At 41.8% G+C, this 16,943-nt stretch overlaps 2 protein-coding genes across 4 annotated transcripts; one reads left to right on the top strand and one right to left on the bottom strand.

Moving 5' to 3' along the window:
* Nucleotides 1–1,328: 1,328 nt before the first annotated feature.
* On the bottom strand, nt 1,329–7,527 carry ggt5a (gamma-glutamyltransferase 5a). The gene is made up of 11 exons (XM_079562647.1): nt 7,317–7,527; nt 6,492–6,796; nt 5,716–5,896; nt 5,300–5,460; nt 4,905–5,051; nt 4,600–4,727; nt 3,356–3,537; nt 2,368–2,459; nt 2,075–2,178; nt 1,788–1,898; nt 1,329–1,572 (listed from the first exon to the last, which is right to left on the bottom strand). The coding sequence occupies exons 1-11, from the start codon at nt 7,487–7,489 to the stop codon at nt 1,423–1,425; spliced, it is 1,734 nt and encodes a 577-aa protein (XP_079418773.1). The 5' UTR covers nt 7,490–7,527; the 3' UTR covers nt 1,329–1,422.
* A 3,408-nt stretch (nt 7,528–10,935) lies between these two features.
* On the top strand, nt 10,936–14,580 carry asphd2 (aspartate beta-hydroxylase domain containing 2). Of its 3 annotated transcripts, none has more exons than XM_079554877.1 (4): nt 10,936–11,055; nt 12,108–13,254; nt 13,831–13,944; nt 14,043–14,580. In XM_079554877.1, exons 2-4 carry the CDS (start codon nt 12,414–12,416, stop codon nt 14,171–14,173), a joined length of 1,086 nt encoding a protein of 361 aa, XP_079411003.1. In that variant the 5' UTR covers nt 10,936–11,055; nt 12,108–12,413; the 3' UTR covers nt 14,174–14,580. The 3 variants fall into 3 exon arrangements, with proteins under 3 accessions (XP_079411003.1, XP_079411002.1, XP_079411001.1); XM_079554876.1 differs by having other exon boundaries at nt 10,943–11,250; XM_079554875.1 differs by having other exon boundaries at nt 10,943–11,254.
* The last annotated feature ends 2,363 nt before the right edge of the window (nt 14,581–16,943 follow it).

Below are 16,943 nucleotides of genomic sequence, written 5' to 3'. Positions count from 1 at the left end.
TGGCTATATTTGGCTATAAGTACAAATGCAGATCGCTGTTACATCTACTTCGATCGTTTATCACCAATACTTTTTCTGATGTGTCATAACTAAACCAAGTATAACAAAGACAAACCTCAAGTAACTCAATATTGTGTCTGCTTGTTGTCACCATCACTGCTTCTCAACTATACAAAGGATCAGGGCAGGCGAGACATGGACCTGTTGGAGAGAAGGGCCCCCCCTCCTCCCAATGGGCTCATTAAACTTGTTATGTGAAGCATCATACAGCACAGATTACTAACGTTCACTTGTAAAGTCACTACTCAGGGCAGCAGGGTTGGGCCGGTTGACTGGGGGTCATTGCCCCCTCCCAGCTGACCCACACTCTGCTTTTTAATGCACCTCACAGAATAGGGCTCACTGTCACATAGTCTGCTGTAGATGGTGACAATGAAGTGACTGATTATGAATTAATAGCAACAATAATAATAAAATAATAGGATAATAAATTAACCAATAATGATATAATAGCATAAAATATCAAATAAATTACATTTATTAATCAATCATATAATGTGGTCGTAATTAATATAATCAATAATATTGTGTCCATTAAAAGTACTTAACTAAAAACAAAAAACAACAAGGAACAAATGTTCAACTTAAGATTGGTGACTTGTTGTTTTTGGCAGTGATGGGTATTTGTAATTATTGAGTTTTCTTTCCCTGTCTTTGAACCAGCAGAATGTTGTAACATAAATATTGATGATGGTAAAGTCACTGGAATATGATAAAATGACTTTATGTCATATCTTCTTTGTGCATAGTAAATGAATGTATCTATTTCTTAAGTACGAAAGGGGGTAGGCTCTAACAAGCTGAAGCTTCTGCCTACTCCTTTTGAGCATCATATCCACGTTATTTATTTATCTATTTGGCTATTCACCTATGCATGTATCTTTCTTTTGCTGAATTACTGTGCTGAACTCTGTTCCTATGAAGAACTTTTCGGAGCTCAGATGCTCAAATAAAAAAGATGAATTGAATTGAAAACCAGACTCAAGCTGGTCCAAGTAGACCGAGTGTTTAAGCACAAGAATCTAGAAAGGATAAAAATTTCACATTAGTTTATTGAAAAGGGCTCAAGTATTAAAACATGATATACACAAAGCATTAGAAACCCCTCATTAGAATCACTTTGCAACTACAGACATTTTGAATCTGGCAAATGGTCCGTTGAAAGAAAAAAGCATAAAGGTAGCGTGCAAGTCTGTACAAATACAGGCAGGTGTCTCGTTTTTTTTTTAAATTGCCATGTCGCCTGTTGCTTCTCAGACATCCCATACAGGTGTCATTTCCTTCTTCAAACAGAGGCAATTTTGGCAGTTCGCTTTTATAACTCCAGGAAGCCTTTGTTGTAACCTTGAGTCTTTATTTAACTCAGTATCCAGCAGCTTTCCCGTTTTTCCTGGTGTCAGACCTGGCACAGATGCATTCTCCGTCCTTCTCCACAGCATTCACAACGTTATAAAACTTCCCCTTTTTGGGCTCCAGTTTGTGTCCGAGCGCTTTCAGGCCTTCGATCACGTCCTGAAAGACAGTGATTTAGTGGCGATTTGTTAAAAAAAAAAAGAAGGAAAAAAAAGAAAATTAAACCGTTTTTCATAGTTCCGAAATACATAATGAAACTTTGTATTACTCTAACGTCAACCTTTGTTTCCATGATCTAAAAATTCACCCATCAATTTGCATGAAAGCGATTCAACATCAACATTTTTATAGATGAAACAAACAGACTGCATTACCTCGTTAAAATTTTCTTCAAACCGCAGCAGATTCTGCGAGTTGACAAAAAGCACTGGAGAACCAATCGCCCTCTTCAGGCCCTCTTCAAACCAGAGGTGATTCATGAGCGCCTAAATGGAGAGACAGTATTTTACAATCTGCCAAACGGGACAGTAACGATGAGACAATGGGGAAAATGGACATGTGGGACATTTGTGGAGACAGGCTTTTTTCTGCATAACACGAGGGGCATTAAACAACTACGGTTTGACACAATAGCACTTAAGAGTGATTGGTAGTGACGCACCGAGGCCATTCCCGTAGTGATCATGCTCCCTCCGGTTGAACCAATCACCAAAGTCTTTGATTGGGACTTGAGCACAGTGGGTGAGGCGGAGGAGGGGGGCTGCTCTCCTGCCAAAGCAACAAAGCCGTGACTGACAATGCATGATTACAATTGAATAAAAAGGCACAAGAAAATGGATGAAATTGCAATCAGAGACTGACAGGCATGGATCACAGAACATCTAGGCTACGAGTTATCAAAAAGGAAGCTTTTTGAAAGGGACTCGAGTTGACTGTCATATGAAGAGGCTTTACCAGGATGGATGATCCTAGTTCTGCCACAAAAATCGGCAAGTTCATTGTTCAGAATAACTCCCGTCTTGGGGGAGAAGACTTGGGAGCCAAATCTGGGGGGAAAAAAAAGCAGCATTTTTAATCATCAATGATCATTTACGGCTCAGATGAACGTATGGATGGTTCATAAATACACTTTGATTTTAGTATCCTGTATAATAAAACTACACTGTTTCTCAAACTGTGGTAGGCGGGTCAAGCCTCAGCCTCCTCTGCAGTTATCATCTTTGTTAGTTTTAAAGACAATTTGATTTTGTTTAGGCAAGTCCTTTAAAATGTTTTAGAAGTATTTCATGTTTTAGACCTAATTCAGTAAACTGGACCTGGTCTAGTTTGGTTCTGAGCTCTTATCCTAACTTGCTGTGAAAGTTAGAGAACAACTAATGCATTTTATTTTGGTTTAAAAAAAAAAAAAAACTACTTAAAAAAAAACTTTTAAACATTCCGGGCATTGGCCCGACCCAGGCACCAAATTAATTTTTCAACACCATACTCCACCATTTTCAGATAGGACTTTGGACTGAAACTAGAAAATGTTAAGCTTTCAAATAACCCCTCCCTGGTCCATGCGTAAATGTACTTCAGATGTAGAGGTTCCTCCACCAATACAATAGCTTCGTCGATTGGAGATGTGGCCATTTGCAAAGTACTTTTTCTCCGATTCATAATAGCAAATAATTTCCTAACAGACGTGTACCAAGTTTAGACGACAACAGGTCATTTACAATTGCAGTTTTTATGCAAAGCACCGTGAACGCATTTCAAGTATTCAGAATACATTACAAAGTACAGTATGCAGCAACTGAATGCAATTTCAAAGTATTTTCTCCTTTCATTGTCCATGTTACCGAAAGGTATTGGCTTTTTTTTGTTTTTTTTTTGCTAAATACAATATTTTAGCACAACACATCACGTAAACGATAAAGTGAACAGCCTTTTAGATACCAACATGTGGTTGATGGTGCTTGTGACAGAGACTGCAGACCCATCCTCAGCCAGGACGGATACATGTGTGGTCCCCATCGAGTCCAGGTACGAGGTCAGGTTATAAGACTCGTCATCCAGAGTCCTGTTACCGATCAAACTCCTGACGTAATCCGCAAAGTTGTCCTCAATAAACGTCTTGGCCAACTGACAGAAAACAACTCAGCTTTAGAGACTGATTTTCTTGGTTCTTGCTTACATTTACCGTTGTCTCAATATTAACAGCTTTGAAATGTAACAGTTCTTTTGCTAACGAGGCAGGTTAAACGGGTACATTGTGTACAAGTGTGCATGCTGTGTTCCAAGGCTCTCGTACTTTGTACTTGCAATATGTTCTTTTGTAATATTGTTGTAATGATTTCGGGGGTGGGCATTTATAAGCTTTTGCTTCGGCCCACTCCTTTTGAGCAGAATTTCAACTGTTCAAAACAAAACTAAACAGAGGGATTTTTATGATTTCAATAGGATGAAAACTGCTGCATTATATTTCATTAAATTTAATCAATGGTAATGGGTTTGTTTTTCCATCCAATTATGCCTAAATAACACCTAAAGTCAAGTTACAAAATTATGGATTAAACTAAATTTGTGCAGATTTACCACACGTCAGGCTGCGTTTGCAAAGAAAGTGTAAATCTCAATGGAAGACCCAAGTCATTTTCAAATACTGTGTGGCTTCTTGCAATGTTGATAATGCATCACATAATACTGCAACAACAATACTTTGGCGATACATTGTGCAGCTCTAAATGCTACATTCAGAACTTGTATAAAAATGACTATATCCAAATTCATTTTGACTACAAACCAAGAATATATCCAGTTCAAGGACCTCCCAATATCAGGACAAGACAGTGAAATCTTTGAGTCACTAAATTGGTAACAGGGGTCTTGTCCAAAAGAAAGCAGTTGCAAGTTGTAGCCACATTAAAGCCACACTGCAGAACATTACAAGTTACACAAGTAGCCATAGCGATCAACCAAGAACTTTTGTTAGAGAATAAAAGGGTTTGGAGCATGACCTAATCCATTTAAATACAAGCTGGTCATGTCTCCCACTCCCAGAAAAGTTACAAAACAAGGCTGAGGAGATGTTCGCCCACTTTTTACTATAGTGCTTTTTTCATTCTACATTTACTGGGTGAAATGTTAGTGTGGCAAAACACAGCAAGTAGAGGAAACCATATCAACAGTGTACAAACCACATACTTTGTCAGAGATGAAGTTAGGATCTCCAATGTGCTTCTTGAGTCCATTCGCGAACTTGAAAGCCTCGATGTACCGGTGATAAGTCTCCGTAGGTTTTCTCTCCAAGGAACTCTTCGTCAAGTTGTAACCTGAAGCAAACACATTTCCTTATGTACAACTAAAACCCCATTTCTCTTTCGCAAGAATTAAACACTTGCACTTCAATGACTTGCAAATTCAAGCATAAAACGTATCTGCACAGGGGAACTTTTAAGAACACAATGTAACTGAAGCCAGGGAGGATGTACCAAGACGTTGCTATAAACCTTTCAGGATGTTGAGGACCACGGCGAGGATGGCGCCACCTGCCGGCGGCGGGGGGATGTTCACTTGGAAGTCATCCAAAGGAAATGTCCAAGCATCAGAGAGAGTGGCTTTGAACGACGCCAAATCTTCCAGCGTAATTGTTCCCCCTGAGTTAAGACAAGAGACAGTACATTGGTAGGTGTTCTTGGAAATATGTGCATCATGGTTTTGAGGTTCCCTTATGAACTTGCTGGTACCACTCCTGTCAGGACTACCAATCACGTGAGATACATTAAATAATGTTTTAATTAGCAGTATTGCCACACTTGCTACAGTCAATCACTGGCAGTGACAGCATTAGTGAACACAAGTCTCCCATTTGTACTCTAAAGAGCAAGAGGTCCACGGCAAGTACCTGCCAGCTGGATGTCACTGATCAGATCCTTTGCGATTTGCCCAGAGTAAAAGGACTCTGCTCCCTCGTTAGCAATAGTCTCCAACGTATCGGCCAGTTTCTTAAACTTCACAATGTCACCAGTCTTAAGCGGTTTTCCTTCAGCATCTGAAAATAATTTACTAGAACAAAATATCGTAACACTTGTGAAAATCATGTTCTTTTGATGTTTGGAGGCAACAAAATCTAAATTTTATGTTTGTTGCGGGGAAAGGCACAGTGAAGTGTGTGCAATGTGCAATACTTTCAAAACACTTTTTCCCCCTAAACATAAGCCAGATAAAGTAGATTGGAATCATTCAATACAATGTGAAAATCTATAAATATTGCAACGTAATATTGTGCTATCGCTAACTCCACAGAAGGAACTGTCTTACTATAGTGAAGTGCCGCCGTTTATGACAGGGATGTATCCACCAAGCTTAGCGGGAATCCGGAGCCCTTCTCTGGCAAGTTTGATGGTCGGCTCGAACAGAGTGGCCCAGGGAAGCTTCCCATACAGGCTGTGTGCCAGTTCATACCCTCGGAGTTCCCCCGGGACGCCGATCCATTCAGGGCCTGAGAGAAATGCATGTGGTTGAAGCCAAAATGTAGCTTCTGCTTTCTCATAACTTCCATGTGTACAAAGCTACACTGCGGAACATTACAGATGCTGCGGCACTGACTGAACAATGGCCGTCAATCTGCACCAACGCCACGTCAACTATTAACACTCGCATTAGGGCTAAACATATTAGAAGTAACTTGTGATATGCAATATTGCGATATTTCACTGAAAATATGTTTCATTCCAATTAAAAACAAATCATAAGCAACTAGTTTTTTGTGTGCGTGTTTGTTTTTGGCCGAGTTTGCACAAAAATGTGTCCAATCTCAGTCAGATGAAGACTCTAGTGATGTTACGATATATTGTAGCTTCTTGCGATACAGCTATTGCATCACTTAATATCGCGATATTTTTTGTGAAACATTGTTCAGCCCCAACTCTCATTCACACATTCATGCATAGGCCGGATCACAACAACATCGCCCCTACTTAAATTCTGGCTCGACTCTTTACCACATCCATTTCCTTTTATTTTAAGCTGTAACTCAACCATATTCTCCAATTATGGTCAGTCAAATTCATAAAAGATACACAATGGATTTGTACCGTTCATGAATCTAAAAGACTCAGGACAATCATTGAGCAGATCCACCTTGAACACCTTTGGAACGGTCTCCCGCGAGTTAATGACGGTTGCGTGTCCTTCAAAACAGAAAATAGATAAACTATTAAAACTAAAAGTATACCGGAAATTTCGGTGTGAAAGAACGCTGCAAAACTTGCCTGAGCTGTTCATCACAGTGAAGATGCCCCCCCCTCCGAGGCCCATGCTCTGCGGGTTGATGAGTGAGGTGCACAAAAGCGCGGCTATGGCGCCATCTACCGCCGAGCCGCCTCTCTGCAGCAGGTCTCTGCAACGTTTCAAAAACACTGAAAGGGCATGCTTCATGAAACTGTCTCTAAAGTACTTTCAGGATATTGGATTCGCATAACACACCATGGTAATAAACAAGCACAAACAATCCATTTATTTAAGGTCAGGGATTGCTGTCAATAGGTCCGAGTATATCATTAAGCTTATGTTTACGTGTTGCCCATCATTGAGATCTTATGTAGCCTAAATGCACGTTTAAAATTAAGTAGTTTTTAGGCCATGTTTAAATCTACAGTGGATCGAAAAGAAAGAAATCAAGTGCCGCCTAGAAGGTATTATACATTTGGAAAAAGGAAGTTAAAGAAAATGAATAATTGGATTAAAAACAAAACAAAAACACTACCGCGTAGGCGCACTTTCGGTTTTATGGGGGCTACATTTCCTGTCAGTCACTTAATTTTCTAAACTCTCTATGACTTTAATTAGTTACTGAATGAACCAGATAGGGGGACTTGATCTCACCAACCATAATGCATCAACTTTTAGAAACAACTCACCGTCCAATTTGTGAGCATTTTTCGGAGTCTGCGGCCACCGCTGCTTTGGAAAATTTTCCTCGACACCTGCGATCCGACGCATACGCACAAATCACCACGATGGCAATGACGATCACAACCAGGGCCGCGCAGACACAGAGCACACGTGCCTTGGATCTCCTCGACATGGTCATGGCTTCTCTGTTCCACTCACGACCCGAGGTGTTTGCTTCCAGCGCGCAGGCGGTGCTGTGTCCAGAGTCTCTATCAGGTATACTATGACCACCTGTTTAAATAAGCCTGATGGCAACACATGCCTGACCCCGCCCATTCCTTAGAAATTCGCGCGCAGATGGTGATAACGTGCGTTGCCAAAAAAAATAGTGAAAATCACGCGGGTACTCAATACGAAGTAGGATTGTTTTTTGGTGCCTGTATCAACATTAAAGTGAAAATGTAAAACGTAGCTTACCACCACCGAGTAGGTCTGTGGAGTGAATGTAAAATGGTCTCATGTAAAGCGCTTTGTGACCACAATAAAGCTCTTCTTCTATACTTCATGAATCCAAGTTGTTGGTTTATATTCCTGAATCAAGGATTATTGTAGTGGGCTGCTTTATTATAGTTAATGGGATAATTGAAGTAGGATTATGCCCAGGATATCATAAAACACACACGACCTGTCTGAGCAAATCAAACTTCAGAGGAGCCACATGGCTCAGCTCCAATCCAACAATAGATTTTAACGGATTAGTAAAATAAACAGTGCTTTTTGTTCATAATCTTCTTCACTTTCAAGTCCTTATTATTGGATAAAGTATGAGGACATGCAGTTGCATGTATTTATCTGAGAAAAGTTGACATAGGTGTAGATGTCATAGCCACAATGTTGAAATGTGTGTGGGGGTTTTTAATGAAATGTATGGATGTACTTACAGAGACTCTCACTCTAAACAAGGCAGCGTCAACTTTTGGCTCTGGCCATGTAGTTTTCACAAGCAACTTCTTACATCAGGAAAAAGATATTTAAACCAAAGATGTAAAACTGCTCTTTATTCCATTATGCAGTTTTGTTGATGAATGAAGCATTTTGCTTTTATTGTGCATTTATGCATCAGTCTTTTTTTCTTTTTCTTTTTTTGTGTGTGCTGTTTTTATTACTTGAACATGCTGGCTCTTAGACCAGTGTAGGCCTATATATAGGCAAGATGAGGCTCGGGGGGCAAAACCAGCCCTCCATCATAGAACCTCTGATCCACAAGATGATTTTGAATCATCATGCCTGCTAAAGTTTTCTGCTAAGGTTTTCTAGAAATGTTGGCGATTTTGGCCATATACAACACTGGCATTTGTAGAAAGTGATGCTTTCCTTGGAGGGTCCAGCCCTTGGTCTTTTGACCATGCACGGACTGAACCAAGTCCCTGGACTTAGCTGAAAAACAGGCCTTTATTTAATTTGATCACTATTCTTATTTTCCTATTCTTATTTCACTGGAATCCCCTCCAAACATTAAAAATATCTGAAATGATTTCCTTCATAATGTTCCAAGTGACTGTGCCTGTGTTTTATATGGTGAACTGTGTTGTCAACTTCAGATGTTCAGTACTGTGATGCTGTTAATGTGCAGTTTATAACCTTTTTTACATTTTAATTTTTGGATTTCAATGTTTTATCATTTGTGCTTTTGGCGTGTGCAGCCCTCAGACTGCACTATGAGATCTCTTGTAAAATTATATCCATGTCTATTGATATAATTATATTATATAGTATTAATTATATACTTTATTATATTTTGATTAGATTATAATGTTAATAAGCTCAGTCGTTAATCCTATTGTAGAGCCGATTGTAAAGCCCACATGGTGTTCTTATAAGTCTGTTTGTCCCCACTGATGAAGGCCTTTTAGGCTGAAACACGTTGGGGCTATGTTTGTCCATTTAAACATCCCATAATAATAAAGGCATGTCTAAATGGCATTTTACTCAACTTAAACTCTCTGGTTTAACTTCACCAGAGAGTGCCTTGGTTTCTTTATTTTTTGAGTGACTTTCCCTGCTCCAAAGAGCACCTCTGGGTTTCAATCACAGTCGGAGGAGGTTCCGGAAGAGCTTGAAGAGCTGTGTTCGAGATGAGCCAGACGGACGCAGTTTTTACAGCCGACTGCAGACGCACGGTGCATGCCGGTTAGATTTCTGTCCGACTTGCTCCAGACGGGCTCTGATGTCACGGGCACGTGGGGCACGGAAAGATCGTGAGACCCCAATGAGAGCAGCCCACTTGATCAGCCGCTGCATCTCTCCAGAGGCAACTGCAGCGGCTCCACGGCCCATGATGGGAAAACGCCCACCTGTCCTCGGCTCACGCTCAGGTGATTGGATACCAGTCTGCTGTGATCAAAAACCTGCTCCTCGCCCCCTCCTCTCTCCTCAGAGCAACACTTCAGATCTGAACAAATAAACTATGACTGAAACTATTAAAGTTATGCATCGCCCCCTAAAATAGAGCTCATGTTTGATGCTTTTCAGAACAAACTATGATTTAAAAGGACGTGTTTTATCTCACAAACTTGAACAAACAAACGAATGGGAAAGTTTTCTCTGATGAAGAATGATGTCTCTGGAGTAAAGGAAACAGAGCAGGAGGTGAATGACTTTTATCTAGGATAAACTTTAAATGAACGCGATATCTGAACGAGACGCTGCGTGATCTGAGGCCACTCTCGTTGTTCTCTGCATGTGGAGCGGTCGGATGGGCTTCAGACTTTTTTCTCCGCCCCCGTTGCGGCTCGCCTGGATGATCGGCGAGAGTAGCCGACGCAATCTTTCAACACACCTATTGTCTCGTTCTACTTGCACTTTACAAGCCTGAGCTGACTAGCTTCTCAAAGCACTATTCTGTAGTCATTATTCATACTCAGTGGTGCTTTTGTAGCCTCACAGTTTCCCTTCACTCACACGCAACAGTTGGCCTTTACATATGGAGGCAAAGGCTACCAACTGAAACCCAGTGGATTTGTGGGTAAAGGATCAAGTACTGCCTCCTGTTCAAAGTAATTTAATAACCATAACTTCTCTGATGGGCTATTTGGCTTTGAGTTGCCTTGATCAATTTTTAGAGTGATTTTAAGTTGAAAGTAGCCAATTTCTGGCTGAGTGACTTCAGTCCATTGTCCAAGCTTTGAACGCATGGCATGTCGGGAAATGTATTCTATGAGCCATAAGCCATGAGCCATACGGAAGAGAGGGGCTCGTGAGTTTGCCAAGTTGCAAATAGTATACCGTAACATTACCGGATACAGTGACCTTCACATTAAAAGTGCCATATGTAGCTTCATGCTCACTAGTGGAATTAGCTGGACACGTGTAGCCTAAAACAAAAAAACAAAAAAATGATATTTTATGAATTCAACTTTGCTTTATAATATCTGCATTATTATGAAATAAATTATTATTATCATCATCATCACCAATATCATTATTATTATTATTATTATTATTATTATTATTATTATTATTATTATTATTCGCCTATTATTACTATTATTGTTATTATTATCATTATCATTATTATCATATCATATTATTATTATTTTGCTTTATTTTTTAGTTAGTCGCCTCTCTGAGGAGGTCGCTCCGTGTTGTTCAGTAACTTGATGCGGTGTGTCCTCCGCTGGTGAAGCTTCGGTATTTACAACAATAATTTCGGGAGCCTTTCAGGCGTTGCAGTTTGCCGCTCCAAGGCCGGCAAATATACCTCTGGTACGTCCCTTGGGCTCACACATATGTTTAATTTGTACGATGCCTGTCTGAAACCAGCCGAGCTTCTTTATTTTGGACACGCGTAATGTTGAGGAGCGATATCCGCCTGCCGTGTGCATTGCAGTGGTGCGCAGCTTCGTCTGGAGGAACACCTGTGAGCCTCTCCACTATCTACAACAGAGCCATGCATTTTGAGTAGGTATGGACTCAAAAACACATTGACTCATGCACCACACAGATACAAGCTATTCAACATAATGCCGTTACATTTGTGGATTGTGGGACACTGCTGTCTGAGCTTATGGGGAGTTTCTCGCTCGTGCATCTGTGGCTCTGAAAAGCCCTCATGGTCAATAGCCAAATGGAGTAGAGTTGGAAGAATAGAGCACTGTTTGGATGTCGTTACTATTGAAATATTTGGGTTTAGCCTCTGTCAGTTGGACCTAAAACAGTGGTGGGGGTGTGGGGGCGTCTTGACGATGTCAGACAGGATGTAGGGGAGGATCTGTGAGCAGGATTACCCGACCATTTTTGGAGAGAGAGCTCCGCTCATCACATTGACGCATTGCACTCTCTGCGCCCCGGCTCCATTAATATTATATAATCATTCTCTTATAATGTCTGTTTGTCTTGGACAGCATACGATCACATCACACACAGGATAGCTCAATCTCGCCCCCTCCCTCCCTTTAAGCATCCCCCGAGGATCCGTATATGCAGCTCTGCTGAGCAACCTATGAATGCCAATTATTATTGTGGGAGGTAAAACTGTTTACATAATTTAACAAAAGCTGTGTGCACTACAATGAGGAGCAGGCGCAGATGTGTTAAAAGCAGCTATATGCCAATGACTCATGATTTCAGTTGTGCAAAGGAGAGGGGGTGTGTGTCAAGATACGAACAAGCTGGTTTCAGTTCATGTGCTAAAAACATGATGTGTGTTTTCTGCCAGTCTTGGACAGATGTGTCATTCTCTCTTTGAGCCTCTTTAAATAGAGTTGAGACTGCATGAATTAACTGTCATTGACAGCAGTGTCTTCTCTCTGTTTCAGACCCTGAGGTGCAGTGTCTGTCTGCATTTATCCCAAAGAACAACGGGGAGCAGCACAAATGCCGCACAGCCAGACATCATGCACGAAGCCCTCCCTGGTCGCAGAGTGCTGAAATGTTAGCACTGAATACACAGAGTGTCCGATCACATCAGCAGACTGTTTACTGGAGGTGGGGAAAGAGCAGCTGGCTAACACCCTGCATGTGGCTCAAGGCCTGGCTTCTTTACGATCAAGAACAGACGTGTTAACTGATCCCTCATCAGCACTTTGTGTTTCTGTCACATTCAGCACTTCCACAGCAGAGCGATGGAGTGGTCACTGGAGAATGTGAGGGAGATGGTCGCTGGAGGGATGCAGTCTATAAGGGAATGTGAGATCTGTGCTTTTGCCACTGGCGTCTGTGTGCTGCTGCTGTTTATGTGGTACTGTTACAGAGTGGGCCGAGAGCACAGCTCCAGTCCTCTGCGGGGACGATATCTGAGTGGGTCCAGCCGGATCGGGGGTGTGGTGGGGGGCTTCAGGAGCAAAGGGAAGCACTCTCTGCTGGAGGAGCAGAACGGCTTTGCGTTTTGTCAATCATCTGAGTGTTTCCGGTGCACCAGTGCTGGGGAGAACCTCAACCAAAGGCTGTACCACAGTCTGCAGGACTATGCCAAACGCTATACCTGGTCTGGGATGGGCCGGGTGCATAAAGGAGTCCGGGACCAGGGCAGGTATCTCAACAGCAGACCAACTATTCAGAGGCCAGAGGTGTTTTTCTTGCCCGACCTGCCCTCTGCACCCTTCTTCTCCAGAGAAGTACAGAGACATGATGTGGAGCTCCTGGAGCAGAGCTTCCCTGCTCTTCTGGCTGAGTTTGAGAGCATCTACCACCAGCCACCAGCCCGCAGCGGCTCCTCCGTACCTCCTGGATGGAAGGTCAACAACACCCCCCGAGGCCAGTGGTGGACCTATTACCTGGTGAACCAGGGTACCCCTCTGGTCCTGAATGTGCGGCGGTGCCCCAAAGCCTGGAGGGTCCTGGGCCAGCTGCGCACCTTTATCGCCAACAACGTGTTTGGAAACGCCTGCTTCTCTGTGCTCACTCCTGGGGCTCTGATCACTGAGCATTACGGTCCAACAAATGTCCGACTGCGCTGCCACCTGGGTAAGACACATCACTGTTCAGTGAACCTAATAATGCAGCGATGTGCATCTAATGCAGTCACTGTGTTTCCAGGCTGTAGTTCTTAAGCCTATGATGAACTGTCATTGCAGTTTTATGGATCATTGGAAATTTGAGTAACAGATTGTATCTTCTTCATGGTGGTGTGTGGGTGTATGTTGTGGGCAGCAAGTGAACAGTTTATGTGTTCAGTTGAGGGCCAAGTTGCGATAGTTAAACGTGGGTCTGAGAAGCTTTCACACTGCTGCTCTTTGGGTGTCCCTCGCTCCTCATGTATGAGGTCTGGCTAGTCTAATCCAGACTCACAGGCAAGTCTCCCTTACACAAAATGTGCAAGTACAAGGTCAAAATGCAGTCTCTGCCATACGTGATTACATAAATTATGATAATAGCCTGGTGGTCACATAGTGCTAGGTCTGATTCGTGCTCCATAACTAACCCTCTGTAACTAACTCCCTTTAAAAGCGTTAAACAGAAACTTAGTATCAACATAATAAACAGTAATGCGATTTGTTAAATATTTGCATTTCACATTTGTTTTGATCTGTTTTCCTTCAGGCCTGAAAGTGCCGCCCTCCTGTGAGCTTGTCGTTGGTGGAGAACCTCAGTGTTGGTCCGAAGGCAGCTGTCTTCTGTTTGACGACTCCTTCCTCCATAGGGCCTTTCACGAGGGTGAGATGAAAACACTTGGTCATTTTGACATTAGAGTGACATCATTCTAGCTGAAAGCATTTTAAATCTTACAAAAACATGTCTCTATGATTACATAGGTAACTCAGAGGACGGTCCGCGGGTGGTGTTCATGGTGGACCTCTGGCACCCGAATGTGGCTGCTGCTGAGAGACAGGCTCTGGACTACATCTTCACCCCGGGACGTCTGGAGGACAGAGAGGGGAAATGAGCAAACCACGTCCAGAGACGGGGGGAAATTTCAGGAAGTGTTTGTGTGATTGTGGAGCAACTCTTTTATTGTGTCCTGACCAGCTCTTGCGTTCACTGTGTACATATACTTTGGCCTATATTCAGCATAACTCCCCAAAACAGCTGGCAAAACATTGGGCCTCTTTTATCTCCATCGTGAACTCTGAAAAACAAAAAGCAGCCAATAAAAAGCAGCCAATATCATCATTCACATTGTTTATTTAAGTATTATCCCATCCATATAATAATTACATGATTATTATGTTCCCTTGAGTGCAGGGTGCATCATAGTCTGGTGATTCTCATGTTTTTTTTTAAGTATTATTCCTGGTCTTTCTAACTAACTAAACAAACTCTAAAGTTTAGGACTGTACCTGGAAACAAAATCTTCTTGGTCCACATTAATGCACCACTCCGCAGATTGATGACCGCTGCTGTTGGCCAAATCAATTAGCCTTACTTGGTCAATGGGTGTCTGTCTTGGTGAGCTTGAAAGAATTGGATTTCAGCCATTCCCAAAAACTATAAGGGGATTATGTGGTATTTTTACTCAGTGTTTCCTCTGTAAATGTGTGCAACGGTAAAGCAATGGTAAAGAAAATCTTGGGTGGTCTGTGCTCGCACTTTGTACAAATCGTGATGGTCTGCATACTGTACACTTCATTCTTTCCCAGTTGTGAATGTGGTTTAGCTGATAGGCACTGACTGTACTGCACATCGGCCGTCCCACACATTACTTTGCACTTATTCCTTTGCAACTACATTTTTAAGGGCTAAAATCCAGCTACTTGTTACTAGTCTCAGTTGTTGTGTCGAAGGAGAAGCCCATATTGAACATTATCACCCACACGTTTTTGATAAACTAGGTCCAATGTCAACTTTAAATCCATGAATGTTTACAGACACAGCTAATGTCGCTAACTCTCGCTGGCGTGGTAGACCGTGCTCCTATTCGAATGGTTAGAAAAGCACATTTCTAGGTCACACTGTGTAAGTCCTGACCTGTGCTGTAACATCAGAAAGTGTTTTTTTTTTTTTTTTTGGTACATTTACTTGGCGACTCGTGTAACTGCGGTGCGTTTATATATCAGCTTTGTATTCCTGTACATATGAGGTTGAGGTCTTATGTGAATGGTACACTTGGAGATGATTGTCTCATCGCTGTAACTATTGTGTTGTCTTGGTTTTTCAGGTGAAGTAAATGCATTTCATAATCCATCGCCAGAGAGCCATCTTTGAAAGTCATTTTGATAGAAAAACTTTGTAGATTCTGTAAAATGTTTATGAAGTACTATCCCTGTCGTTCTGTGAAGTTTTCCGTTTGGACACTGTATTTCCGCGTATATTTATTGCAAAGCCACAATACTTACTGAAATCAGCAGCACCTTATATGAATATCTGCACACAAAGGATCAAATCGTTGCAAATGGAAAGTCATTATAGCTTTACTGGTCCATTGCAATCCAACTAATGATCACTTTACTTACTAATGTTTACAAAAGTATTATAATCATGAGCTGTTTACATCATTGGGCGACAAAGGCACTCACATTGAGCTGTCCACAATTGGGTTGGAAATCTGTTGAAAAGGGTCATTCCCAAAGCACTGCTTTACATACACACTGTATGGTGGGCAACCATTCTGTTTACATCGACAGGAGTCCTTTAACATATTCTTGTGCGAATTTTGAGCAGCATTTCTGTACATTTAATAAATGGTCGACTTGTATAACCAGCTGAGTGAGTCCTGTTACTTTGACTGCTACATGTATAATAATATGCCTTGTCTTAGTAATTGGTTTCAGTTTGTCCTATATAGATTTTTTTCTCCACACACATGGCAGAACATTTGTTGTAGGAGTAATCTCTGATATGAAAGGGCAAGTTCATTTCATGTCTAATCATATAAATTCAATTTTATTCCAAACTCCTGGTACAAAAATGCAATAGTCAAACATTGAGATGCATTGAGACTGCCCCATTTCAGGACTCTCACTATATGGCCATAATTGCAAAGGACAGGGCCAATCACACAGGTCTAAAACAATGATGTTTTGCATATGAAAGGTTTCTAAAAGGTAGTCATGTCGACAAGGTTGTTAAGATTTAAAAACATTCCATCTTTCATCCAAGAGGAGCTTCTTTCTGCTTCGGGTGTCCCCATGATGCCCGTGTAATTGATTGGCCTTATTATGATCTAAATGTAAATGTTGGTCATGCTCTGCTTTCTCTCAGGCAATATTTCTACAGCCTCGTAATATTAGAGATGAAATGCTCCCACACTGGACCAAGTCCTACAAATTGCTGGAGCAGAAAGGCGGAAGACCAGTGTCGACCACAACTGCAAGAGACGAAGTAAGTTGTAAAAGGAAATGGCGCATTGTGGTATTGATCTGCTCCAAGAGCCTCCGCAGACAGAAAATGAATCTATTGCGTTTCATCTTTTAATCCCAGATGCAGTTATCTGGGAGCATCACTTGGAGGCGCAGGGACACAGTGATTTTGTCCCAGCTGGTCCCCTCTCTGATCGGTTCTCCCGGAAAACCTGGAGCATAGATACAAACCTGTAACACAATTATAAAGCTTGGCCAGGGAAAGCTGCACTTAGAGGTTAAAATGTACTTATTTCTAACTGCAAATATCCGGCTAGACTTGACCAGAGTGCCAAAGTCTAGCCAGATTGTCTGCACTGCTGCGCGCGTTGGCAGTCACGTTGGTAAGTCACAACCTTGCCATGACCCCTAACATAC

This window comes from Gobius niger (assembly GCF_951799975.1).
Source record: "Gobius niger genome assembly, chromosome: 1".
Classification (NCBI taxonomy): domain Eukaryota; kingdom Metazoa; phylum Chordata; class Actinopteri; order Gobiiformes; family Gobiidae; genus Gobius; species Gobius niger.
This window is presented reverse-complemented; position numbering and strand designations above follow the sequence as displayed.